This window comes from Rhododendron vialii, chromosome 4a, assembly GCF_030253575.1.
Source record: "Rhododendron vialii isolate Sample 1 chromosome 4a, ASM3025357v1".
NCBI lineage: Eukaryota > Viridiplantae > Streptophyta > Magnoliopsida > Ericales > Ericaceae > Rhododendron > Rhododendron vialii.
Window position 1 is genome coordinate 31,257,692 of NC_080560.1, and position 27,790 is coordinate 31,285,481.

Consider the following 27,790-nt stretch of genomic DNA (forward strand, 5'->3'; position numbering starts at 1 on the left):
GATTTTCAATGTGTTATCTTCAATTTGCCAGTTACTCAGTTTCCCGATGCAAATTCAATGCCTTATATTCATTTTTAAAAATCCATTCAGATTTTCTTCTTATCTTTAATTCTCTATATATATAACTATTTCACACTTACTCTCATTCACCACATCCTCACAATTTCTTCAACTTTCATTTCATTTTCGTAATTCATAAAAGAACGCTATGGATCAGTATAATTTTTCATTTTCGGATAGTTGGTCAGTTGGGAACGATGTTGTGAATGATATTCCTTGTGGGGAGAGCAGCTCCTACGTTGGTCGTGATTACAGAGCCGAATTTACGACTGACCAAGTTAGTTATTACTGTCATTATTATACATATTTGTGACTTATTTTGAAAATATGCTGCATAATGTTGTGTGTAATATTACTGTTTATGATTGACCAGCCGAATTTACAATGCCTTGTTTGTCTTATTTCTAACTTTGTTTGCTATTCGTTTATCTGCTATCATATGGTATGAGCATATCTATTACTCTTTTGTCATGTTTCAAGCTTACCAGCTTTTCACATGCACACACCCTCACTTATATGCCACCTAAAGCTTACATGCAAGAATTAATATTTTAAAATACGGGATATTACATTGTGCTTATACGTATTCATTTTTTTTTGCTATTGATATTTGAAACTAGAGCTGTCATGGTAGATTGGGTGCGGAGAGTTGGTAAGGAAAATGATTTTGTGACTGTCATAAGTAAATCTGCTAGTATAAAGGGCAACAAGATGCCAAAGTGCATTCTTATTTGTGAAAAGGGAGGATTGTACAAACCGCCACCGGAAGGGCATTCAATGCAAAGGATTACTGGAACTAAAAAATGTGATAGCCCATTTAAGCTGCGAGGTGTAGCACAACCTCCAGACGGTATCATGTGGGGTTTGAAGGTTGATACAGGTTTTCATAACCATGAACCAGCTGAAAGTTTTGAGGGATATGAGTACCCATCAAGACTGACCCCAATCCAGCGACAAATAGTTCGTGACATATCCAGCAGCGCCGCGCCTCGAGAAATTCTTAGTTTTATGAGACAATAAGACGCGTCAATTAGAACAGGAATTAAGAGCATTTACAATGTGAAGACACTGTATAAGAAAGAGTAACTGGGGGGTCTATCTCTTATTGGGTACATCTTGAAAGAATTAAATGAAAAAAGATACATTTATGACTATCTTATAAATGAACACACTAACAAAATCACAAATATTCTTTGGGTTCATCCTAGAAGCCTAGAGCTATTTGTCAACTTTCTATCTGTGTTGATTATTGATGCGACGTACAAGAGTAATGAGTATCGGATACCACTCTTGAAAGTTATGGGTATCACATCCACAATGAAAACTTACTCTCTTATGTTTGCATATTTGAGTAATGAGATGAAAGAGCGACTGATATGGGCGTTGGATACCTTAAAGAGATGGATGATTGGAAAAGGGGCAGTGTTGCCATCGGTGGTTGTTTCAGATAGGGATCTGGCGCTTCTTGGAGCCATTGAAATATATTTTCCCCTCGCACAGCACATCCTTTGTATTTGGCACATAAACCAGTGTGTAATGAAGAAGTGCAGCCCTATGCTTGGTACGATGTGGGACGAGTTTTTCGAGGCATGACAGTTGCTTATTCATTCATCGACACTGATGTCTTTACAATAGAGGTGGAATGCCATGTGCGGAGAGTTTGAGCAATACTCCAACGCCATACAATACCTTTGGGATACATGGTTAGTCCTTACAAAGAGTGATTTATTGCAGCATATATAAACGAGTTTATGCACTTCGGGAGCAAATCAAGCCAAATGTAACTTTCCTATAGTCATTGTATATTTACTATCCTGCACTAAAGAATATTTTATGTAACTTTTTTATTTAACACAGTGTATTATTAAATTGCAGGGCGGAGTCTGCGCATGCAAGGCTCAAACAATACTTGGGAGATACCATGTCCTAGCTTCAAGCATCTTTTCAGAAAATAGAAAAGATATTGACCAGTCAATTCGGGGATATTCAGGGGTCGTTCTAGAAATCTCTCAACATTCCACGACACATACATCTACATGAAGGCATTTATAGTGAAATCAGAGGTCGCATTTCATTACAGGCAATGAACTTGATCCATAAACAAGCACAACGCACTGATAACGAAGCCAGCATTTGCTTTTGTAAGATCAAAAGGACACATGGATTGTCATGCTTTCATGATATTGCACTTTACCGTTCCATGGATAGACCAATTCCACTAAGCTCTATCCACCCTCACTGGAGTACGTTGTCCATGCATGCCTAGAGGCATACTGACAAGGGAGCACAATCTAACAGGGCAGCTCAGCTTATTGAAAAATTAAATGAAATGGATTCCGACAATCGGGAGTCTATGATGGACAGGTTTCTCCATATGACAGATCCATCTCGTTGCACAGTTCGACCCCCAACATACAACACAGAACACAGGGGTCAACCTACAGGTAGAGCTGAGCAGAATAGAGGTCATATACCTTCCTTCACAGTATCCAGTTCAGAATCTCAGGTCTCACGTATTCCAACATCGCGAAGGAGTAATGGGAGGGATCACCTCGTTGAGAAATTTCCTCAGCAGTATCAGCGTTATATTTCCCACTGTGTTAACGTTCGACTCGACGGTCATTGTGGCTTCAAGGCGATAGCCGCGCAACTCTATGGTTCTGAAGATGAATGGGCTCAAGTACGACATGACCTTATCCAAGAGATTGAACAAAATTGGGTCTTGTACGATCAACTTTATTCAGAACGTAATTATGTATCCCAGGTGCTACAAAGACTTCGTTGCTTCCAGCCATCGGCACCAGAGGATCATTGGATGGATTCTATATCATTGAGACTTGTCATTGCATCAACGTATAATGTTGTACTGCATACATTCGATATGATTGCTTCGAGTTGTCTCACTCACTTGTCGTTGAACTCCCATCCAGTTCCATTCGCAACACGCACACATATAGCTATTGGCCGTGTTAATGGCAATCGCTTCGTACAAGTCTTCCTATACCGTCATTACCCTGTACCACCCATCATCATATGGTTGAGGCCAAATGCATCAAATGAAGCACACGGATGGGCTCATCCTTATGAAGCGCACCTCCAATTGTGATACGAAGTAATGCAGATAGATCCGCCGGGACAACAACCATAATTTGGCAGAAATATTGACTAAATTTGTGTATTTATTTATGTTCATGTATTGGTTCTATATACTCAATTATAATTAAATAAAGTTTGATTTCAGCTTGCATTATTGACTGTTCAGCGAAATATAAAGTAAATTTAAGTGGATTCAACATACATAATTTACTTGAAAACTCAAATATAGAAGTTTTAAAAAAATGACGGATAAATAAATAAAACCAAAGAGATAATATATTGGGCCCAAAAAAATCATTTAATTTAAACACATTATTTCATATTCAATATTAGACTTGTTTGATAGGTTTCGTTGAGTAGATTTCAAATATATAAAATTTATTTAAAAAAATACGTGATTTCAACTTCTTCAGACAATTTATATATTAAAAAATATGGTTAAAAATTAAGTGTTTCAAATTTCAATCCGTTTGAACCGGTGAAAATATTTTATTTTTTTAATCATTTTATCCTAAATGGTCATAATTAAATTTTGACTCTAGAGCTCTCGTTAATTAACTCTAAGAGATATTTGATTCTACGACTTTCTTAGGGTTAATCAACGAGAGCCTTATAGTCAAAATTTAATTATGACCATTCAAGATAAAATGATCAGAAAACTAAAATCTTTCCACCGGTTCAAACGGATTGAAATTTGAAACACTTAATTTTTCAACCTTTTTAGACAGTTTAAACTACCACAAAATATAGTTTTTCTATTTTACATTATTTCACCATCAATATTAGGCTCGTTTGATAGGTTTCGTTGAGTAGATTTCAAAAATATAAAATTTATTTAAAAAAATAGATGAAAAAAAAGTTATTAGTATTTACAATTTTATAGAAAAATAAAATAAGAGAGATAGAGAAATGGGTGAGAGAGAGAGAGAGAGAGAGAGAGAGCAAGTGGATGGGATAAAACGGAAAATTCCTAAGCAAACAGATGCGCGGAAAAAAAATACTTTTTCTTTTTCTTTTCATTTACTTTACTTTCTATCATTTTCACTATCTATTATATTTTTCTCTTTAATCAAACGGATCATTATAGAAAGGGTAGTGATTTCACTCCCATTTTTTATAACCACACTTTTTATTTTTGTCTTTTTGTGATGTCCAAAGCCATAGGCAAGCGTATCTTGAACGTGACGAAGAAGCCGATTCGGTCAACGATGCAGCCTAGAGTTCACCCACTTTTGCTGGTGCTTAGGAACTAACATAAATGAACAGAATTATAGAGAGAGAGAGAGAGAGAGAGAGAGAGTAACTGGTTGGGCTTTTCTGAAATTCAAAGGTTGGAAACCAAGTGAGATGATCAGACGGTCAAAAACACTGGGGGGCTTGATACCCCAAAACTGCCTGGGGGCGGCATCACAATCAGACCCAGTAATAGTAACATGGGAGGTGGAGGAGAAGGAGGAGAGAAGAAAGAGGAGGAAGAGTGAGAAGAAGAGAACAGTGGTACTCCCTCACGAATTAGTGGTGTCGGAAGTTTTGGCAAGGCTTGCTTGCAAACCTCTGATGCGACTCAAGTGTGTCTCCAACCTCCGGCGTTCACCAATCGAGGACCATTGTTTTGGAAAGGTACATTTCTTCCGTTCCCTATCTCGTTCACTATAACTTGAGGTTCTTCTACTGCATATCGTTAGGGTCAGGGTTAGGGTTTGGGTTTGGGCTTGGGTCGAAAGGTGGAGGAGTATTAGAGTTAGATTTGGTTCACCATTTCACTGTTTCCAGAAAGATGTACAATGGATTTATGCAAGTCGTTGACGACCTCTTCTGTGCTTACAGAGGTAATCGCATGTGGGTTTGCAAGGTCTCTACTGGTAGTTCCATAGAGCTCCCACCCTGCTTTTAATTATCCTCGTCTTTAGAAATCTAGATTCTACCTCAGGTTTGATTGTACTAGAAAGGAATACAAGTTGCTTAGACTGTGCTTTTGTAGGGACCGTGGCGGTGAAGACTTTTATTTCCCACCAGACTGCGAGATTCTGACTCTAGGCAAAGACGTTGAGTGGAGAAGCATCCCCAGTGGCCATCCAGTTAACTACTTGGGCGAAACCGTTTTCCTCCATGGCAATAGCACTCTCTTTTTCTGGCCCAAGTATGGACACTCTGTGCTTGTTGCGTTCTCTTTCAAGGAAGAGGTATTTGATGTTGTTGTGCTCCCGCCATGGCCATTCAGGGGTGAGGATCTTCGGGATTCGCTATTTCAATTTGGAGACCATCTGGCTTTGGTGGAGGTGTTCTTTGATCAGGAGTTAGAGCTCTGGGTGTATGGGGGCAAGATGCCTGGAGAAGAAGAGAATAGGGGAGGAAAAAAAGATGTTGATGTGGACATTGATGATGATTATGTTGATGACTACGAAGAAGAAGAAGATAACCCATGGACTAAGCACGTCATCAATATCCCATATGCTTTCAGATGCCACGGATTTAGTTTACTTGGAAACCTCCTTACAGGTGAGATGTTAATGACTGGTACACTCATAGCAGAGGAAGAAAAAAAGATTAACAACAGTAATAACAAGTCACCGCCCCTCGTGACCGTCATGCCTCCTCATTATTCATACGACCCCATGAAGGAAAAGTTTTAAGAGCGTATAATTGGCAACAAGTTCCAGATCTCTCCCTTACCTTTCATTTCCATTGGAACTTACACTAACAAGCTCCATATACCAGTGTGTGAAAGATGTCAGACCATTGGAAAATTTGATAAGAGGAGATGAATCCAATCTTGGAAGAACTTAGAGCTTGATTGGCTGGTCACCGCACTTCTTGCCAAACAAACTTGAAGCGACTAAAGATCGATGATTTGCTCAACTATTCTGTGTCCCTACTCTTTCTTGATAGTAGTATGATTTTTGTTCAACGGTTATTTATGATTGTGATTTCGTTCTATATACGAGTATTGTGATTTTTGTGGTTTCCAGGGCAAGTATCTGCAGCCTTTATGGTATGAAACTCGAATTGGTTCTGCCATAATTACATAATTGGTGTGAAAAATTTGTTCTCTTTGTTCTTTACCTGTTGAGTAGGAATTTTATGATGCTTGGAAATCGTGCTAAAAATCTTTGTTTTTTTTTGCTTTCCTCTTTGTCATTTCTGGGGGTACTTTCTGGTAAATGTGTGTCTTATTTGCTGTCTTTTAAGTTTGAGTATCCAGTTTGTTACTTTTTTAGCATGTTGGAATTAAAATGATAAATAAGACAGAGAGTTATCATTTATTTAAGATAGCCATTAACAGAACCGCAGGGATGCAAGAGGCTATAGTTTCAAAATGCATTGCTAGCCGTCTTGTCTTCAGAAAGTCTATTGAGGTGTTCTATGAGATTGAGGTGAACCCATAGGACAAGTATTCAATGGATCAATAGGCTGTAATTTCCTTTGAAGCCAACCATAATTTCACCTGCAATAAGTACCAGGCACCCTTTAATGAGGCAAAACGACTTCTTAATATTCACGTCAATGATTCTCTTATGTGGAGGGTGGATTTGATAACTATTGCTCGGAAAATATGCACTTGAAATGCTCTTCATTAGAAATTCAGGGAGACGATTGAGTTAATGGCTTGAACTGGTGCAGTTGATTGTAAGTCACATTTTGAGCAGTCAAAAGTGCTTCAAAAATCACAATGCATAGAGAAATTAGAATACGTTCTCAGAGGAGTTGTCTACAGCTTCCTTGTGTGTAAAAGAAGCCACGAAGATATACCCTATACCTCACATGAGTATTCGAGCATTAAGTCGGCCTTCAAAATTGTCTTAAACCGATGGGGCACTACACTGACTCCCACATAGACGTGTACTGTGCTTTGTTGTTGGAGGAATTAGGGTAGTACAGAGTTATGGTTGGCTATGAAGCACCGACACCTCTAGAGGTCGAAGTATCGCAGTGGCGGTATAGAGTTACGGTCATTGGTCGGGTTGTACACCACGAACAGAAGGAAAAAGCTCTCTTCAACTCATGCAGGCTCTTTATCTTGTATAACTCTAACATAACTCGTGGTACATGTGTATATTGCATTCTTTGTGCAACACCATCCACCAAAGGTCCAAAACAATTTAGCAACAGTTTTAGATTATTCGGATGTAATCACTGATTCATTGTTTCTTACACACAAGGAGGCCTACAAATATTGGCTCTCTTCTATCTATTCTTTTCATTCAAATCCATCTCATGCAAAAGAAGCCTGTATTGTTTATCTCGCATTTTTAGGAACTTAGTTGTGCATTGTCATTGAATCTCCTTCCTCAAGCTACAAATGTTTGATTACATCAATATAATTTCTGAATCAATCAACATAAATTTTCTTGGATAGTTGATTGTGGTGGTCACTGGTCAAGTATAACCAAGCCTGTGGCTTCCGGGTAGTTGGATGTCAATAGATAATGAAGTTCATCTTTTACCCTTCTATTCTTAAAAGAAAAAGGGTAGTCATATGGTACACACCTCTTATTAGGAGATGTACCGTATGCATCATGATTTTAAACCCTTGGATTTAAAAGTGAATAATCTGGATCACCCGTTTATTAAATCAATTAATAAAATAAAAAAGAGTTTAGCAGGTAATATGTTATTCTCTCCTCCTTGACTCTCTCTTCCTCTCCCTCATTTGTAAAATACTGTAAATTATAGAACATAACCATAATTGTTATGACAATACAAAAAATTGGTATTTTCTTACCACAATGTGTTGTACCAAAAGAACATTTAAAATTGTACATTCTATATAAAACCAATTTCTCTGTTGTAACTGAATGTATGGTTGACTTGCAACCGCGACACAATAATGACAATCAAAACCATTGATTTTGTTATATTTGTTGATTAAATAATCCACATAATTTTTTTGGCTTGATAAGGTTTAGAAAGCCCTTTCATCGGCACCCGAATTCAATAGTAAAAGGATTTTTTTTGTCTGCTTAAAGGTCTAATGGTAAGCGATCAACTTCATTCTTGGTACATGTGATCCATTCATATTATGTAAAAAATAGATGGTTCCGATCAGAAAAAAAAATGCCTTAGATGGGATTCGAGTGGAGCATTGTTAAACTTTAATCTATCTGGATAGATTAAATATTTTTCGATTACGCAGTTGTCGATATCTAATAATATCTAATTTTGGTGACAATGATGAATATCGTATGACTTGATATTCTAACAGTTATGATAGATCATTCTAAAAATATACTCACTAACGACATTTAGTTATGGTATGGTATTTTGCCGATTATAACTATCGTTAACTGAACATTCTGATTGAATTTTTTTTTAAGACACGTTGTGGGTATGAAAACGTCAATTTATGGTGTTGTCATAACAAATTTGGTTATATTACTGAATTTGTGGTATTTTAGACATATATTTTGCTTGGGTATAACTATTGTTGTTCGTTGTATGACATGACATATTTTGGTTTTATTACGGAATATTTTAATCAATTTCTTTTGGTACAACATATTATGGTAATAAAATGTCAATTTATGGTATTGTCATAATAATTATGGTTTGTTATATAATTTATGGTATTTATATATATTTTCTTTTGATATGGCACGTTGTGGTAAGAAAATGACAATTTTAGATGTTATCATAAAGATTGTGGTTGTTTTATATAATTTGCGATATTTTAAAAATATTTTTGACTTGGGTATAACAATTGTTGATTCTGATACGACATATTTTGATTTTATTACGGAATATCATACGAGTCAAAAAAATTTTGGTACCACTCATTGTGGTAAAATAATGTCAATTTATGGTATTGTTATAACATTTGTGGGTAGCATTATTTAATTTTTGATATTATATGCATATATTTAGCTGGGGTACAAGTATTTTCAATTCTGGTACGAATAATTCTGGTTACATAATAACAATATTTTATAATTATAGATAATCTGCTAATGACATGTTCAACAGGTAAATTTCAAAGTACAAGTCGTAACTAACATCATAAATATGTATTAGAAAACCAAAAATCGGCATAATGAAAATCACAAATTATCATAATTAAACATACGGTATACCTTGTGTACCATAGCTTCCTCCAAAGAAAAATGAGTTACCAAAAAAAAAGAAAAATGAAATGACTGAAAGGTGAAATGAGAAAAATAAGTTATGAAAAATGTAATAATTGTGTTTCCTTATTTAGTTGGAATTCCCAAAAGGACTTAAGAAATTAGTATGACAGATGGAGTACATTGTAATCTAATTCTATCTTCCTTCCTTCTGTGCGTATCAGTGTATATTGCATCTTGTATTTCTTCACAAAATATTGTTTGAACACTTAACTTATTTTTTACAAGTAATTTTTTTATTACAAGTAATTCAATTAATGATTATTGAAAGTTTTAATTTTTAGGGAAATAGTTATTTTTTATTTTTGTCTTCAGTAATTTTTTTATTATCTTGTCAAGACCAAAAAATTAAAATATATATTAATCCAAAGCTTTCGAAAGAATTAAGAATAGAACACAAAACTAACTACAAAAATTAATTTACTCCAAATAAGACCTTTGCACAATATAATTGATTTTATCTTGCTTATCTTCAAAAAAAAATTAGACCATAAAGATTCCAGAAAAAATATTTCAAAAATTTAGAAAAATAAAGAAACACGACACCGCAACAAATATGGAGAGAGGGAAAAAAACAGAAAAAAATTATAGAAAATAGATCTTAAATAAAAAACTCCAATCAAATCACCTTAATTGTTAGTACTAATTGGAAGAAAAAGAATTGATAAGAATAGGAATAATAATAATAAGAAGAAATATAAGAGCACATTAGTGCACGAACCGTATAAGAAGAAACGGCACGCGCAAGCATACGATGCTCTCTAATCAATATCGGCAACGAACATGGCTAAATAACGCTATTGGCAGAGCGCATCCGTAGCGCATTCTAATTGCCCCTCTCTCTCTCTCTCTCTCTCTCTCTCTCTCTCCATGGCAAAGAAATATACATACATATTTTCCCATATCTATCAATAGAGAAGATGATCTATGTATACGCAGATAATATGGATATTGTGCTTGTGCCTTCCTGTGTGTATATGCGTGTGTATCGACAGAGTATCAAAAGAGCAGGATTTATCAGAAGACACGAGAAAGGATGAAGAAATGGGTGGATTTAAGTGCAGTCAAAGAGGCTCTGCTGCAGCTGAATGAAAGAATTGGATTTGGAAAAGCGATTTGTGTAGGTTTTTTTTATAGGATGGGAGAAACGAGGGAACCCTAGAATTCGTCAAACGAAGTCCTCAAAGTGGGTTAAAAGCCCACACAAACATTTGCAGGGTTGGGTCTTGGACTACTACTGGATTAGGGCCTTCTCCTTCTTGGATTCGGATCATGGGGTTCAGAGGGACCAAGTTCTGGTCTAAATTTTTAAAATTTCCCGTCTAGTTTGGTCCAGTTTTGGACCGTTATGAACCCACTCCAAACCTACAACAATAACCGTAACCGAAAAACAAGCACGTCTCTAATGATAACTAACTGATAGCTATGTTGATGATTCACATTTGTAAAGGACAAACTGGACGGTGAAAGTTCAGATAGTTCATTTTTTTTGTCTTCAATAAATGTAAGTTGCAAACATAGTTATCGGTGTTCACGGTGTATGTTTTGCTAACTAAAATAAGTACTTATTGTGGATGGGTCCCGATCTTAACTTTAACTAACACTAAAAAGACTTCTAAACATGTCAAATGTAACCATTTTTTCATTCTCAACCTAACACAATTTTTGGACCCCATTTTAACACTTTGTCACACAATAAGAATATTTTCAAGAGTCAAATGTGGATCCCACTTTCTACACTTTTTGTCATATAAAACACAACATATTTAAGAGTCAATGTGGATGCTCTTAAGGATTGAGAACTGGATCAAAATCCAGCCCACGTTCCATTAACATTTTTTTTACTTTTAGAAAAAAAGTGCATGTTTTGTCCTTATTCAAAAAAAAAACTCACGCTTGTTAGTTTTGCACCAAATTTTTGTGGATTATTGATTCGTCTCGTACAAGTAAAAGGAAAAAAAAATTATCCAAAAAATTTGGAAAATAACCACTTAAAAAAAAAAAAATCACAACCTTAGTCAGAAGTTGTGTTCTGTAAAACGGCCCAATCCATTTGTGACTTGGGTGGGGCCTCAACTGAACTTAACATTCGATCCATCCAACATGATCAAAGCCCAAAAACCCTCATAATCTTTCTCCGTATATTTTACTCCCCAGCAGTTTGCAAGCCTCATTTCAGTTTGGAGGTTAGGGTTTTATCAGGCGGCTGCTCGTCTTCTTCTTCCAACTCCCCCAAACCCCAGTTGCAGAGCTCTCTCTTTCAGCAAACATGGGGTAAGTAATTATCACCACTCTTCTCTTCTCAGCTTATTTTGTTTGTCTTCTGGATCTATACATACCTGTGTGTGTGTATATGTATGCACAAGAGTGTCCTTAGGGAGTTTTTGCGCATGAGGCTGTTTGGGTATATGCATCGTTTTTACGAGCTTAGATGCTGCTTATTCACGTTGGGATCATAGGATGTGGATTTTTACGTTTTTTACTGCATATGTTTGGGTGCTAAGAAAACTGAGGAAAAGAGAAGGAAAATTTAAGATGTAATGCTCCGAGTGGATAGATGTGGATTTTGAATGAGGGGACTTAAAGTTTCGTTTTCAACGACAGTATGAGAGGTTTAGCTGTAGCTTCCTTGTGAACTAGAGTGGAAGATGGATTAGAGATTGAAGAGATGTATTGTTTTGTGGGGATACCTATTATTACAACTTAATGTCAAATCACTTGGGAAATGGTCAATTCAAAATCATGATTATACAGCTCCGAAATTCGATATCGAAATGTATGTGTACACTTGTAAGTCATCAAATCTAAATCAGAGTTCTGTTGAATAATAATGTCTACCTTCATCCACCTCTGTCCAACAGAGTCCAAAAAACGAAGAAGGTTGAATTTTTGATGCTTTGGTTTAATTCAATTTCACATGACCTTAGTTTGCTTTTATAGCAGGAAGTTGCACGATCAAAAGGTAGGAAAATTTTATTTTCGATTCAGCAACTATGTTGAGTGACAAATTAGTTGGATGTAAATTCGTTAGTTTCATTGGCTTAGGGTACCCTCTCTTTTTTTTCTTTTTTTTCCTATTAACTTAGGCATGCACAGTTGAAAAAATACACTCCTCCCATGAAATACCCTCCTTTTGCTAACTGTTACATTATGAAAGTTCCCATTTGTACAAATGGAAGAAGGAAAAAATTATTTTCAATTAAAATGCAAGCTGAAGTTTTCATCAAGATTCAATATTAAAGATAACAAGTTAACTATCGCACTCGAACCAAAAACATCAAGCATACTCTTGGTATTATATGTTGGCAGGTAAAAGCACATTTAAAATTTCTTTTGGTTTTTGGTATCATTTCCACATGGTGTTTGATTACATGTTTGGTGGTAAGATACAAATTTATGGAACTATGCAATGATTTCGTTTTGGAAAGGTGGTTGTAGCTTACCAAGTATTCTTCCATTGTATTCAATTTTCGAGCAACCAATCTGGAAATGTTTTTTATCTCAGGAAGACACGTGGTATGGGAGCTGGTCGCAAACTGAAGTCCCACCGCATAAGGCAAAGGTGGGCTGACAAGTCATATAAGAAGTCTCACCTTGGCAATGAATGGAAGAAGCCATTTGCCGGGTCTTCCCACGCCAAAGGCATTGTCCTTGAGAAGATGTAATCTTTTTTTCAGTATTCTTTTGATTATTTTCTTTTGTTTAGTAGTCCTATCTTAGTAGAGCATTTAGCATCAACCTAACAATTGGCCTGAAATTTACAGAGGTATTGAGGCTAAGCAGCCGAACTCAGCCATCCGGAAATGTGCCAGGGTACAGCTTATTAAGAATGGGAAGAAGATTGCTGCTTTCGTCCCAAATGATGGTTGCTTAAACTACATAGAAGAGAATGTAAGCACCGTTTAAAAGCTTGGTACTGTCATATGATTGTTGGTCTTGATGTTTGACCCTTTAATATTTTGCTCTGTAGGATGAGGTGTTGATTGCTGGATTTGGGCGTAAAGGGCATGCTGTCGGAGATATTCCTGGTGTCAGATTTAAGGTTGTTAAGGTATCCGGTGTCTCTCTCCTGGCTCTCTTTAAAGAGAAGAAAGAGAAGCCAAGGTCTTAGTTTTGTGTGAGGAGGTTCTGTTCTATCTTTTGGTCATTTTGTTCGAACTATTGGAATGTTACTGTTTGAGAAGTTTTTTGTGAACAACTTGGTATCGATTTTCCTGTTATTGTGTCGGCATTAATACTACAATTTTCGACATCATAATATTCGCGGCTCTGCTATATTAGTCTCCGTTTGTAGATGGTGTCTGTTGAAATTATGTCATACCCTGTCATTCATTACGTAATGAAGGCTTTGGGTCACTGGGATCAAGAAGTATTGCATTTCTGCTGAGAATGCATTTAGTTCTTCCTAAGGTTTGATTGTGACACAGTGAAGTTTCACCTCATCCTTTTAGGAAGCCGATTACTGGTTATTAGTACTTGTTTTTTCGTTCTGCTTAATTGTTCCACCTCATCCTTTTTGGCCTGAGAAATTAATGGGCATTTTGCCTAGATCTTTATTCACAATCCATATTTGCTTTACAACAACTGTGGTTGAATTAAGGAGCACTTGGTGCTTCAATTTTGTGGAAAAAGAAGGCTTTTTTGTGCTCCTTGTGTGAGCAGTAGGTTGGTGATTGGGACACTTGTTACACCAAAGAAAAGAGAATGCGATTACTATTACTGAAGCGCAGGCTGTTGTGGTATTCCCCCAAATATCAAGGGCAGAGAACCCTTTCTTTTTCTTTTTTTTTTTCCTTCTTTTTTTTAAGTTTTAAATTTATATTACCGTTATTCTCTGGAAAGTTTTTTTCCTTTTTATAACCACTTTATTTGTTTCTTAGATAATACGGAGTAATGTTGAATCTTCAAAATTGAAATTCACTGCCCTTCATATTCTGGGAAATAATTACTACTTGACTTGGATACTTGATGTGGAGATCCATTTGGAGGCCATGGAGCTTGGTACTAGTACAATAAAAGATGGAAGTGACGCATCCTTGAAGGATTGCACTAAAGCAATGATTTTTATTTGCACCATCTTCATGAGAATTAAAAAGTGAATACCTCACAAAAATGGAACCACTTTGAGTTATGGAACAGTTCGAAAGAAAGATGCGAACATCGAAAGGCTATTTTTCTCCCACTCACCGAAGAAGACATGCTTGAAAAAACGTTTTCTACTTTTCACGCATGTGATCCTGTAGCAGAAAATATAGAGAGCTTCGTTTTTAAACATGGGTCTCGCAGCATGTGTTAGACGTCGTTTTAAGCTCCAATTTAAAGCTAGATTATTTTGTCCATTCGTGTTAAAACGTGAATGGGCAAAAAGATCCTGAAGTAAATAAGTTACTCACTCAAGTCTTAACAATAATCTAGACATTTAATTTATAGAAACCTATTTGACAATTAATTCAATCAAACGAACAAGTTACGTTTTTTTACAACTTATTAAAAGCTACAACAAACAGTTTTATCACTACTGGGGAAGTAGGGATGCAAACGTTACAATTTCAATCCAAACCCTACTATAGGGAAGTAGGGTGGTACTTGAGTGGATTTAGGGATACATAATAGTATCAATCCCAATCCAAATTCTGAAGAGAATAAAAAAAAAAATTCTTCCCAAATTCAACCCATATGCAAAAAATACGTCGGGGGATCACCCATATTGCAAAAAATACAACGGGTTCAAGGTAGAGTCAGAACAGGAAAGGATACATTGCCATCCCCATTGGACACATTCATATGAGAAAAGCACAAGAAGAATTCAAGATGTTTCGTTGATATGTTATATTTGAATATTTGATAAGCAAAAATTTCGATAAGAAAAAAGGCGGTAAACGCGATGAAATTACTGAAATCAGCCCTGTTTAATTGCTTTTATTATATATTTTTGTTACTCTCTTCTCATTTTCCTAAGACAACCTATTCATTTTTATTCGACTTTCTTCATTTCTTTCTATCCAAATATCCTGACCGAGTTCGTTCCTGGGAATAGATCAATATTAAGTATACAGTAGCTTTCGAAACGCAAACATGCAGCAGGAAAATCTTGCCACAAAACGCATCGAAGTAACTAGTAATCACAAGAAATCCCAAGAAATCTCATTATAAACATCCAATATAATTTGCAGCTCAGCACAGATACCACCTTTTCTGGGCTCTGCAAGCTACCAGCATCTAAACCAGGGCAAACCCTACTCCTATCAAGAGGGCTCAAGTTTTAGCTCCAATATCGGACGGTATAGTGTACTTCAACCTTCCTTTGCCATCCTTTGAGTTCCATCTTTGGGGAAAAAAACCTACCTGCATCAAAAGTACAAAGCAATTTTACAAGCTATACTGGTAGGAGAGGAGAAAGAATGAGAACAGAGTATTGAAGTTTCTAGTCTGCAAGATTGATTAGGTGAGTTTAGAAACTAGGAAAATCTTGTAAAGGAAAATTTTCCTCTCAACTTCCTCTACTTTCTTCTTTCCCCAGCGAGGGACTAAAAGAGTTTTGTTGTTTCCCTCATTTTTATTTTTTGATAACTGGATGTCACGGCCATCATTGATAGAAGTCAAACTACAAAAAGATCAATCTATTACTTTGAAAAGAGAACCATTGGTTTGACTGACGAACTATGTGGGAAAATGAACCTTCTTTCTTTGATTTTCAGCAAGCACTTTTTGAAAGTAACAATTCCATTCAGTTCGGTTCTGGAAAACTAAAATCAAAGGCGCAGCTTGAGCACACCTCCACTAATTCCGGGGCCCTAACGTTAACAGCATGGTAAACCTCCGATGGCCCCAAGGTTTTAAATGTTTGGCCTTTGTGGAATCCCTCGTATCTTTAATTACTCTCATCTGTCTTCTTTCCTAATAAACACAGCTTTACCAGATGATGCAAGAAGCTTCAAGCGGTTCAAAGGAATTGCCTAGGATTATCTCATGCAAATGAAGTTGAAGATAAATAAAAAACCGAAGCATGATCCAACACAACTAATTAGAGTTCATATTTATGCATGGACAGTATGGATGTACCTCCAAGTAAAATCTGCTGCATGAAGGTTGTTTCAACTGTTATCCATCTGAGCACTCTCTAAAGAACGGATGGATGATGTCTTCTCTACGACGCCAATACTCAATCTAGTTGGAAGGTCCTCCTCATTGAAAGAATTCTTAATAGCCAAAGGTGTCCTTGCACTCACATTAATTTCAGATGTCGTTGGAGAAAGAGAGATCAGAGTCGGCCCCAACAAATTACTTGGTGATTCCCCCATTTCGCTGAGGCAAGATAATTCTTTTGAAGATGGCAACTCTGAATCCAGGAGACCGGAATCAATTTGAGAAACAGATTTTCCAACAAGCTCTTTCTGCACATCCTGTTTTGAGACCATAGCTCCCACATGCATGCTCAAACCCTCAACATGGTCTTCAAAATGGGCATCCTCCTTTTCATCCCTTTTACAAAGAGAATTCAATTCATTTTCGAGTTGCTGTAGGATAAAATTTGCATGTTCATCCTCATTTTCAGTCAGCTTTATCTTTTCGGCATTCAAATGGGAACTCACATAAGTGTTCCCTTCAGCAGGAGTAATGCTGTCCTTCAACTTGGTATCATCTTGTTTTTCCAAGTTAAATTCACTCTTCAAGACACCTGGACTTCTAGACTTTTCCCCATCAAGTCCCTCACAAACTACTTTCGCAGCTTTCAAGCAACTTTCTCCAACTATTTTGTTATGAGATTTAGCTGAAATGCTATGATTTTTATTTACGCCCCCAGAAACATTAGAGACCTTTGGAGAAGCATTTAATGGTTTTTGAGATGGCACAGGTGAAGCAGGTTTCTTACTGTCGAGCTTCAAATTCCCAGTTGCAGTCACAGATCTTGTAGGTTGAAGCTTTGTATTATTTGCCTGGCTTGAGACCCCATTTGGTTTACTGATTCTGGCTCCAATTTTAGGACGAGGTGGCATACCAGAATGAGATTGTATACTTACTTTAGGGGTACGATCCACAGGTTTCACCTGCATGACATAAATTTCCACATAGCCAATTACTAAAAGGAAAGTTCCGAAACTGACGCAACAAAACCAGTTCAAGGAATCACCATCCCATCTTTAGGAGACTTCTATATTACAGGGACCGGGTATAGTTGTTTGGTAAGGGTACACGTATAACAACAATAATAGAATCCATCTAGTCCCCAATCATTGGGGGTATGCGCGGGGGAGGATTGGAAACAGACCTAACCTTTGGCAATAATGCACAAAGTGACTGCTCTCAGAGTACCACTGAAAGAGTGGCCCCCCTATACCTCCAAGAACCGAGGAGCTAAAGGGACATTTTGCTACAGAACCATGCCCCCAAATCAAAGCCGAAAGGCATCAGAGAGAGCAGGCCTAGAGACCCAATCAATTTTTGTGCACATTACCATGTCTAAGGGTACATGTTGAAGCGTCAGTTTAATCTAATCATGTAGACCACAAAATAGTCACATGACTCACATATCTTAGTAGTTTTTGTATTATGTTATGTTGTGTTAAAAGGTGCCCATCAGCAACTCATGCCTAATAGAAGAGTTGCATGCATAATTTTGTAGTAACTATAATGGTAAACATGCTTCATAGGTGAATGTCCACCTAAAACTGTCAGAGACGTATCCTGTACCCTTACCCAAGTGTTGACTGTCGGTACTTCATATATTTGGCAGAGTCTGTTTAATACTGGTAGACTTAACCCATTTTCTCTTCTTAAGCCATTTCTGCCGTAGCATTGCCTTGCAGAACCAATTCATAATAAAAGGAAAAAAGAAAGAAAGAACGGCACTGTAGTAGCAAATGTGGACTAACCCCGTCAAAAAACCCAAGCTTTGGGGATGGCATACGCAGACCTGTGGGTTGTCCTGTAGCTGGTCGATTAAGTACACCACTCTGCATCGAAGCTTTCTGTTGATTTCTACTAGAGTGTGGATTTACCTCGTGTTCATGCATTGAAATTTGTTCATGATTTTCAAAAGCAGGAGGGGCATCACTATCTAGGGATCTGCAAGGAGAGCTAGTATCAATGCTAACCCTTGAACTATTAGACCTCTGGTTGGCAGTAGAAGTTGATGAAGATGATACTGAGGACCATTCACTGAAAGAACTAGCAGGGGATGCATTAGAAGCTCGTTTCGATATAGTTAATTGAGCCTGTCCTTTTTTCTTCAATGGAACCTTTGATGGATTTTTGAGGGTTGAACTGGAAGAAACTGGATTAACCGTTTTCGAATCAATCCTCCTTCTACTAGATTTCACAGGAGATATGCCTTTGCCACCATCGACAGAATTCAAAGAGAAGGATTTTGAAGATGGTGCAGGCTTCGGTACTGCAGTTCTGAAGGGACCACCCAAACCAGATACCTTTGACACCAGACTGACTTTACATGGAACTGTCACAAATACACACAAGGTAAATAGATTTACACTACAGAAAAAGAATCATGCTGCTGGCAATTGAGAGGGGAAAAAAAAATCATATCTGGATTTCTGCTTACCAGAGGACCCTTTTGCTTTATCATTCTCCCGTTTGACTTTGTTGGCATCCAAAGAAGCCCTTTTCAGCGGCGCTGACAAGATGGGATTAGGCCTGCCAATTACCTTCATTGGCTTTGGAACGGAAGAAGTCACACCTCCATTGCTAGCCAGAGGCTTTATTAAGCAACATATAAGGGGTGTCAGTTACAAGTCTATACACATAAGAATTGAATTGGTTAATAAGATATCAAACTATTAAAAACTAGCGTATGCATTGTTTCTCTTCCATATTTTGTTCTTTTTTCTTTCCCTTTTTTTAAACTTACTTTTGGGTTCTTAGCAAACACTTCTATACCATGTGTCTCCTTATATACGAAATGTGTGGCAGTTATCCAAAGGAGAAAAACAATACAGCAGTGTTTAGTGGAATAATACATGAATCTTCTTCGACCTGAGAAATATTCCATGGAGACGTAGAGTGACATTATCACCAAGAATGGCATAAGGTCATTTTGAATTTTAATTCCTCAATATTTCACGGAGCTAACAATTTCTCTAAATTAGCAGGAGAGAACAGAGACAGCATTTTGTAGGGTACCAAATAAGGACTTGCCTGAGTGCCTTGTGAACCAGAGCTCTGCTTGGCCAATTTCCCTGGTTCATGCATGGCAATTGTTTGTTTCTTTGAGGCAGGTTTCAGCTTCAGCTGAAAATGGATGTAAATAATTCCACACTGCAGTAAAGAAACATAAAGCAACCACATCTAGCAGCGATTATCTACCAGCTGAACTCACCATATTCTTAGAAGCGTCCACCTTCTTTAAAGCTGCAAAGCAAATGTACTGGTTTATAAAAAAAAGTTAAAATGAAAATGCACAGGCAGTAATCACTTATAATTTAGCAACCAATGTACGTTCTAAATTATAAACAGAATCATTCAGATAATCTTGGACACCCTCAGCGAATAAAAAAAGGAATCCTGTTCTGCCAGGTCAAACCACACGGACATGAAATGTAAAGGATAACATCCAGCAAAGTTTAGAAGAAAAGATAAAGGTGACTAACGTAATACTATTTGCTCCCATGTCACCACTTTATATATCTTTATATGATTATATCCATGAAATAGATTCACTCGTACTGTTTATAAAAGTATAAGTACTTGGAATCATTTAAAAGTGAAAAACTCTTTTCTCTTGAATAGACTGGAGAAGCAACAGGTCAAGGGTGAAAGAGTAAAATATTCTGACAATGGTGATGAAATTGAGGCTAGAAATGAGTATAAGGGCTTCATGAACAGATTTAGATATCTATTGACCATTCAGCTTCAATTCTAATTTCTATGTGGCCAAAAGCAGAGATATGGTGGTGCAGGACGACATATAGGCAGACAAGGAGGAAGTAACCAATGGACGAAATCAGAAAAGAGGAAAAAGAATATATTTCAGCCATAGATCAATTGCAGAACAGCTTCCTTATACTTACAGCAGGTAGATTGGGTGTCTGTTTCTCCTGGTGCAGCTTTGCTAGAACTAGTCCAATTCGATGCTTTACTGGATTTCTGAATTGAAGCTCTGATGTCTTCAAAGAAATCAGCTTCAAGACTTTCAAGAGTCAGACTCTCACTTTCTAATGTAGAGATTGAATCAATAGATTTCTGCATATCCTCTTCAATTCCAGGTAACAAATGTTTTCCACGCTTGTCAGCTCCTTTGATCATGCTAGATAACTCATCAGGCTCTAAAAAACCTGGTATATCAGAATAAGTGTCAATGTCAGTGGGCTTAAATTTGCATATTTCCATAAGAAACCAAGTAGGGATGTATTCATTGATGGACATATATTCCAAGTTGAAGCATACCTTCACTATTGAAGAAGGCACTATCCCAAGCTAAACTTTTCCGTAAATTACTCTTTCCAATTTTCCTTGCCATTTCTGGTTCCAATGTCTCAGAAGATTGAGGCAACTGTTCCATCTGCCCACTAACTTGGGCTGCATCCACTTCCTTTTGAGTAAAGACAGCATCCAGAGATCCAGAACTGGTGTTGTCATTCAAATTTTCTGCACAATTGGCCAAAAAAAAAAAATCAGCTTGGACTGTGCTGTTGCAATAACAAGAATAATAGTGAAGACAAGAAAAATATTGTCATCACACACTTAAAACCTACATTTACCATAAAAGTGAAGGAAAACATGAGAAGTTCACACACACACTCACACAAAGAAGAAGCAGAAGAAGCAACTGAGTTAAAGAACACTCTATCCCTCAGTCCATTAACCTCATGTAATAGAGGCACACTGTAGGAAAGCCACACCAGTAACTGGATTTGACCCAAAAAGGGAAAAAGAGAGAATAGTTAAAACCAGAACTAGTGCCACCAACCTACTTTGCCGGAGACTAGGTCAAAATATCCTTCAAACTTATTGCCAAGGCCGCATTGCAGATGTTCAAGTTGATACGGAATGATCAACCAAACATGGCCAAGGATAAGGGTTACTCATGAAGGATGCCAACCACCTAGAGATTGAAATTCAAGAAACCAGAATGTGCCATAACACTTTGTGGGAGACCTTCCCAATATGGAAGACTTGTTCATGTAGCGATACTAGTACTGCTATACTGTAACGGATGGCAGAACTATTCACACCCAAAACTAGCTCAGCAAACAAAGATACAACAATGATACGCAGTGTACCTAGGAGAGGTTGGGAAGTAACAAAATATAATTCGTTGTGCTCCTACCCTAGATCCACCTTCTTTTTGGACACTTTGGCACACAAAGGGTGAAAGCCCCTTGCACGTAATCTGCAACACTAATGCCAACTCTGAAGGGGGTTTTAGATGCCCCGCGGGCACCCATAAGCAAATAAACTCACAAATCCACCAGTAGTTCGAACTTTGAAGCAAAAAGGAAGTTGACTAGATATCAGACTCTGCATGAAAATGGGTATTAACATTAACATTCACCATGCACCAACAAAATGAGACCTTTATTTCACCATCAAAAACTTGTTAATTGACTTGTTTTTATCTTTCCTTCTAGATTTCTCAAGATTCAATGCGGACTCTCCTAGCTAGATACCCACAAGAACAACAATACCATAACCCATCTAGTCCCCAATCATTGGGGGTATGGGCGGAGGAGGATTGAAGACAAACCTAACCTTTGACAATATATACACAAAGTGGCTACTCTTAAAATACTAAAGCGAAGTTTTTCTTCTAAACCATGCCTCGACATCAAAGCCGAAAGGCATCAAAGACAGCAGGCCCAGAGACCCAAATCAATTTATGTGCACAAAGAGAGGACAGGCCCAGAGACGCAAATCAGCAAACCCTACGAACGATAAACAAAGAAAACAAATGGAAAAGATCACTCGGAACGCTAATAGAAAAAGAAAAACCCTAGAATACAGCTTAAAACAGCACAAAGAAAGGGGGGAAATTCTCAATTAGTATGAAAAACAAGGGAATAAAAGAGCAAAACTAAGAAACCCTTTTCTGGAAAAAAATAAATGAAAAACAATGCAGTTGTTTTCAAAGTTGGAAAATTTAGGGGCACCCATTACTGCATTACAAATGAAATCAACATCGATTAAGCAATGATCATTCTGTTTCTTCCAAAAACGCTTCCAACAAACTAAACACAACTTAATTCTACAGATAAAGGGTTCAAGAGACGCTGATCTAAAGAAGATAACCTGATAATTGATCGACGTGTCTGAGCCCTTTGAGTTCTGGGTCATTCCTCTCGCACTCACTCATTGCACCAATTTACGAACGAAATGCAAGATTAGCCGAAGGAGATAGAGAGGTTGTTCGAAATGGCAATCGAACAAAAAAAAAGAACCGAGAGAGAGAGAGAGAGAGAGAGAGAATGGGGATTTTTCCCTTTTTTGAAATTGAAGCAGGCGGTTTCAACTTTCAAGTTGACACAGGAAACAGCAATGCTATACACACAGCAAAAGTGCACAGATTTTGTGCACAGATTTTTGTGTTGGGGCTCATTACGGATCTCACACAAATAATCCGAGCCGTTCAATAAATGTAAAAAAAAATTTCAAGGGCCCTCGCAAAAAATCAACTCAATCCGATACTCATAGGTGCTCGATTCAATCATTTAACTTTTCATTCGAATTTCAGGATAATAAAAAGTTAAATGATTGAATCGAGCACTTATAGGTGTTGGATTATGCTGATTTTTTGCAGAGGCCCTTGAAAAAATATTTTACATTTAATGAACGGCTTGAATTATTTGTGTGGAATCCGTAGTAGGCCCCACACAAAATCTGTGCACTTTTGCTGTGTGTGTAACATTTTCTGGGAAAGAAACGATATGGGCACATATCTCAAATCTGTACCGCATGTACAGATCCATCTTGGACCCGTTTCGAGGCTCAAAAATTATAATCGTACCTGCTCATTTCATTTAAAATGTTTTTTTAGAGTCTGCAATTAAAAATCATCTTAATCGAATATCGGTAAAGACATTTAAGATACATCCAACTTCGCTTCAAAATCCATGCTTGAAATTCTGGGAAAAATTTGGATGTTTCATATATGTCCCGAGTCTCTTGACCAATATGCGATTGAGTTAATTTTTTTTAGAAACCATAAATAAAAATTTTAAACAAAATGAACTGCTCCGATCATCTTTGTGAGACTTGATATAAATTCAAAACGGATCTGTATGCACGGGTACAAACTTTAGATCTGTACCCATAGCAGCGTAGAACTTGAAAATATTAGAAAAATGACTTCCTTTTAGAGCATCATAATGGTAATAATCAAAATCAATAATCAAAATGTGTCACATCAGCATTTGATTATCTATTTAGTCCATAATTAACCTTAACAACCTCTACCTCCACATTGGTTATTTTTGCATCACTAACCAAAAAAACCCTCACAATACACAATGTACATTGCCCAATCGCAAACGAATTACAATCACGCACCCGACCACACCAAATTATTCGTCTCGATGAGACGATTCCAATGTGTGCTATTTTTGAGTTATTGAGTATTGAATTTGATTATTGAGTTTTGGTTATTGGTAAAAGTTGTTAAGTTCGGTTATGGGAATGTGTGAAATTTGATAATTTGCTAAAAGACTTGTAACTTTACTTATTACAATGTGGAGTGTTTTTTGAGCATTATTGTTAAATATGTTTATCCACACTTATTTGCTTATTACAATGGGATGCTCTTATGGACCATTTGTGAACAAATTGTGCACATATGGGTTAGTGGGATCCATTTCATGTCTCACAAAAATAATTTTGGTCATTTATTAATTTTAAAATAATTTTTGGAATCGCTTTGATAAAAATCAACTCAATAGAACAAATAAATGTACGTACTTCATTCTCACGTCTAACTTTTGTTCCGAATTTGTTTAGAATTCAGCCTCTTAAATTCTGAATTAAAAGTTAAAACGTTGGATCAACCCCTTACAGTCATCTAATTGAGGTGATTTTTTTTATTGTGTGACTCGAAAATTATTTTAAAATTTATTAAACAACTTGAATTTTTGGGTGGCACTACAAAGTTAGCCCCACGCACTTATCAACTCAATCAAATATTGATAAAGACGTTTATGATACATCAAATTTTGCTTCAAAATTCATGCCTGAAGTTCTGGGGCAAAATTAAATATTTTGTATGTGTCCTGAGTCTCCTGACCATATTCTACTGAACCGATTTTCTTTAGAAAACACAAATAAAATATTTTAAACAAAATGAGCTCTGATTATCTTTGTGGGACTCAAAACGGATTCCAAACGAATCTGTATGCCTGTACTGATTTTAGATATGTGCCCATAGTAGCACTGAGGTTGAAAAAGTAGAAAAATGATATAGTTATGGACCATTTGTGAACAAATTGTGCAGATATGGATGAGTGGAGCTCATTTCAGGTTTCACGAAAGTGATTCAGGCCGTTTATTGATTTTAAAATAATTTTTCGAATCGCTTTGATAAAAATCGACTCAATGTAATGATAGTAACTACTTCATTCACTCATCTAACTTTTGTTCAATTTTTTTTTTTTGAATTCAGCATCTTGAATTCTAATTTAAAAGTTACAAAATTGGATCAACCCTTTACAATCATCTAATTGAGGTGTTTTTTTTACTGTGTAAGCGCGGTCAAAATTATCAACTCATGTTCATAGGGAGACTGTTTGACCCTCCAACTGATCACGGACACGTAGCGTTGGGGCCTGCGAAGGAAGGAAGGATGCCCTCGGTCAAACCCTTGCTCAAGGAAGAACAATTGACCGCTCAGCGGTGAAGCGACGCCTATACAAATGATACTGAAAATTATTCCTGCGGAAGACGTCCGTGGGAAGGTACCGCGGAGGCCCGCTGGTCTCGCGAAATTACAAAGACCGTCCCAAAAGTAGCTTTGGCAACACAGACCTCGGCGAGAGCCCGTGGGTTGCTCGAAGCCTCGTAATTACCAAAAAGGTTGCATTAAAAGAATGCCCAGGGTTTCGCCCCGGCCTAAAGGTAGAGCCTGGGAGGAACCCTGCGGGTGAAGAACGATCGTCGCGGGTCGCGACCTTGTTCTAGCGGGAATTGGGGAATCTCTTGTGGCTTGGTGGCTTAGAGTGGAGGTCTCGCCGCGGGAATACCGGTTGGCCTGTGGAAACGCTTCCGCGGGAAGGCCAGTTTCCTCGAAGGCCAGAAGGTACGAGGGGGACACGTGTCGGGGTCTAATAGGAGCATCGTCCTGGGCCTGACCTAGGCCCAGGTGCCCTATAAATACCCCTGACATTCCCAATGATTAATCATGACCCTTTTCCTGAGAAAGAGTGAGTGAGCACTAAATTTGATGAAGAAGAACATTCTTCCTCAGAGAAAAGGAGTGACCTCATTCATTCAATCCCGGAAAAGGTCAGATACCTCGCGGAGAACAAGAGTGACACGCTGCCTCTGTTCTTCCCGTACCTTCCGCTCCTCTCTTCACCCCATAAGATTTCTCACCCTTTTCTCCCGCTAATCATCGACCAATCGTGCCTCTCCAGCTCACGGATATTTACACGTAAGCGATCCCTTGCAAAACCCACCTCCTACATTAAGGCGACTTTGCTGGGGAGGTTTCTTTTGGTTTATGGTTAGCACTCGCTCCAAAGAATACGTTGAACCATTGCGTCGACGAGCAATGACGGCATCGGATAATACCGTACCAACCTTCGAAGAAGTCGGAGAGACCAACAATGCGAGTGTAGCTACACAAACACTACGGGCTCTCCAGGACGGGCAACGCCAATTCCTTGAGACGCAGAAGCAGATGCTCACGGCCTTCAAAGGTCTAACAAAACTCATTTCGGCGGCCCTCCCGAGAGCCACGACTAGCCAAGGAGACGAGCCCCCGCAACTCCACGCCGGGGGTAGCAACAGTCAGACAATGCAACCTCAAATCCTTTTGTCCTCCCCGCACCCACTGCGCAGAGTCCTGGTAGGAGGAATAACAGGAAACCCCGCCAGAGCCCATAGAAATGAGCCCGTCGCTAATGGAACTAGCACGCCTTCAATGGGTCCCTACATCACAATGGCGGAAGTGCAGGCCTTGCTGACACAACAGAAAGCAGGCGAAACAAGCCAAAGAGAGCCGACCGTTGCCAAGGCCAGTACCCCACCAGTGGAACAGTTCATCACCTTGGCAGACGTGCAGGCCCTTCTTACCAGAGAAAAGGTAAAGATGATTATGCCCTCACTTCCAAGCCTAGACATCTGACCCCCGTACCCTGTCATAATCCAATCATTGCCCTATCTGAAAGGGTACATCCCTCCGAAGTTTGTAAAATTCGATGGTAAGGAAGGCAACGCACGGGAACATATGGTTCGTTTCATTGAGTCCCTTGGGGCCTATGCATTGGATACCAACTTGCATCTCCGCGAGTTCTCAAAGTCTCTCACCTCCCGCGCGTACACGTGGTACGTCAACCTGGAGCCCTATTCGATAGCCACTTGAGAAGAAATGGTGAATAGCTTCTACGCCAAATTTTTCCAAGTCCGCGAGAAGGTCACCGTGATAAGTCTTACAAAGGAAATTCAAACGGGCGGAGAAGATATAGTTGATTACATTAAGCGATTTCAGGATCGCGCGGTTGATTATACCGAGTCAGTCAGAGAAGTGCAGCTTGTCGAAATCTGCATTGGCGGATTGATGGATGAGTTTAAAATGTTACTTGTGAACTTGAAGTTGGGAACTTTCTCTGCTCTCTTAGAATCCGCGTACAACATCCGCCATGTGGTCAAGCCGGCTAGAAAGGAAAGCTGGAAGGGCAAGTCCGCGGTCGCCGCCGTAGCCGTCACGGACGTGCCGCGAGGACAGCAAGCCTGTGGTGGAAGAAAGCGAAGGGAGCGCGAGCCCGACCCATTCCCAGATTACCCCTGCAGCATGGATGAAGTTCGCGCCTTGGTAAATGCCTGGGTGGCGGATGGTGAGTTGGAACTTCCTTCAGTAGAATACGAACCGACACGAGAGGATCGAGAGCATCCACGGTACTGCATGTACCATAGACATACCAAGCACCCGACTAGCGATTGTTGGTCCCTCAAGAGACTGTTCAAGAGGAAATAAAACGCCAATGAGTTACGGATTGGGCGACGCGACATCCGCATGAAACCCTATCCGGCCCACGGAAACCACAATGGAGAAGTTAACATGGCGGAATGCTATCCGTTCATGTACGAGGATGAAGATGAAATGAATACCCACTATTATCAAGAAGAAGAAGACGAGGAAGAATGGGCTTGTATGGTCTCCTGCCATGAGATCATTGAAGAATTTGAAGGCGGCACAATTCCCACAGTTACACCAGATCCCAATAGCTCAGCCAAGACATTGCAAAATAGCATGAAGTTCCGAACGTTTTTTGGTTTCGGCTTCACCTCGGCCGCGAGGTTGGAGATAACCAAAGCAATTATCAACATCGTAGAGGTCCACCAAGAATCATGCATGT

At 38.3% G+C, this 27,790-nt stretch overlaps 2 protein-coding genes and 1 pseudogene across 3 annotated transcripts; 1 reads left to right on the forward strand and 2 right to left on the reverse strand.

Annotated features, from left to right (window-relative positions):
* The first annotated feature begins 11,394 nt into the window (after positions 1-11,394).
* LOC131321993 (small ribosomal subunit protein uS12-like) lies at positions 11,395-13,533 on the forward strand. The gene is made up of 4 exons (XM_058353064.1): positions 11,395-11,549; positions 12,781-12,936; positions 13,040-13,166; positions 13,246-13,533. Exons 1-4 carry the CDS (start codon positions 11,545-11,547, stop codon positions 13,384-13,386), a joined length of 429 nt encoding a protein of 142 aa, XP_058209047.1. The 5' UTR covers positions 11,395-11,544; the 3' UTR covers positions 13,387-13,533.
* Positions 13,534-15,165: 1,632 nt separating this feature from the next.
* Positions 15,166-22,725, reverse strand: LOC131323272 (uncharacterized). 2 transcript variants are annotated; one of them, XM_058354977.1, is made up of 9 exons: positions 22,518-22,725; positions 20,676-20,876; positions 20,300-20,563; positions 19,609-19,640; positions 19,413-19,520; positions 18,835-18,988; positions 18,149-18,729; positions 16,338-17,323; positions 15,166-15,620 (listed from the first exon to the last, which is right to left on the reverse strand). In XM_058354977.1, exons 1-8 carry the CDS (start codon positions 22,579-22,581, stop codon positions 16,370-16,372), a joined length of 2,358 nt encoding a protein of 785 aa, XP_058210960.1. In that variant the 5' UTR covers positions 22,582-22,725; the 3' UTR covers positions 15,166-15,620; positions 16,338-16,369. The 2 variants fall into 2 exon arrangements, with proteins under 2 accessions (XP_058210960.1, XP_058210961.1); XM_058354978.1 differs by having other exon boundaries at positions 19,428-19,520; positions 22,518-22,724.
* On the reverse strand, positions 17,640-17,739 carry LOC131324965 (small nucleolar RNA snoR100; annotated as a pseudogene).
* Positions 22,726-27,790: the final 5,065 nt, after the last annotated feature.

What these genes read in the sequence shown, in the direction of transcription:
- LOC131321993 (XM_058353064.1), top strand. An exon ending in GGCATTGTCCTTGAGAAGAT is followed by an intron (nt 12,937 to 13,039) that starts GTAATCTTTTTT and finishes TGAAATTTACAG; the next exon opens with AGGTATTGAGGCTAAGCAGC. An exon ending in TAAACTACATAGAAGAGAAT is followed by an intron (nt 13,167 to 13,245) that starts GTAAGCACCGTT and finishes TTTGCTCTGTAG; the next exon opens with GATGAGGTGTTGATTGCTGG.
- LOC131323272 (XM_058354977.1), bottom strand. Translation starts at nt 22,581, where the DNA reads ATGAGTGAGTGCGAGAGGAATGACCCAGAACTCAAAGGGCTCAGACAC. An exon ending in ACACGTCGATCAATTATCAG is followed by an intron (nt 20,877 to 22,517) that starts GTTATCTTCTTT and finishes CCAATTGTGCAG; the next exon opens with AAAATTTGAATGACAACACC. An exon ending in TGCCTTCTTCAATAGTGAAG is followed by an intron (nt 20,564 to 20,675) that starts GTATGCTTCAAC and finishes CTGATATACCAG; the next exon opens with GTTTTTTAGAGCCTGATGAG.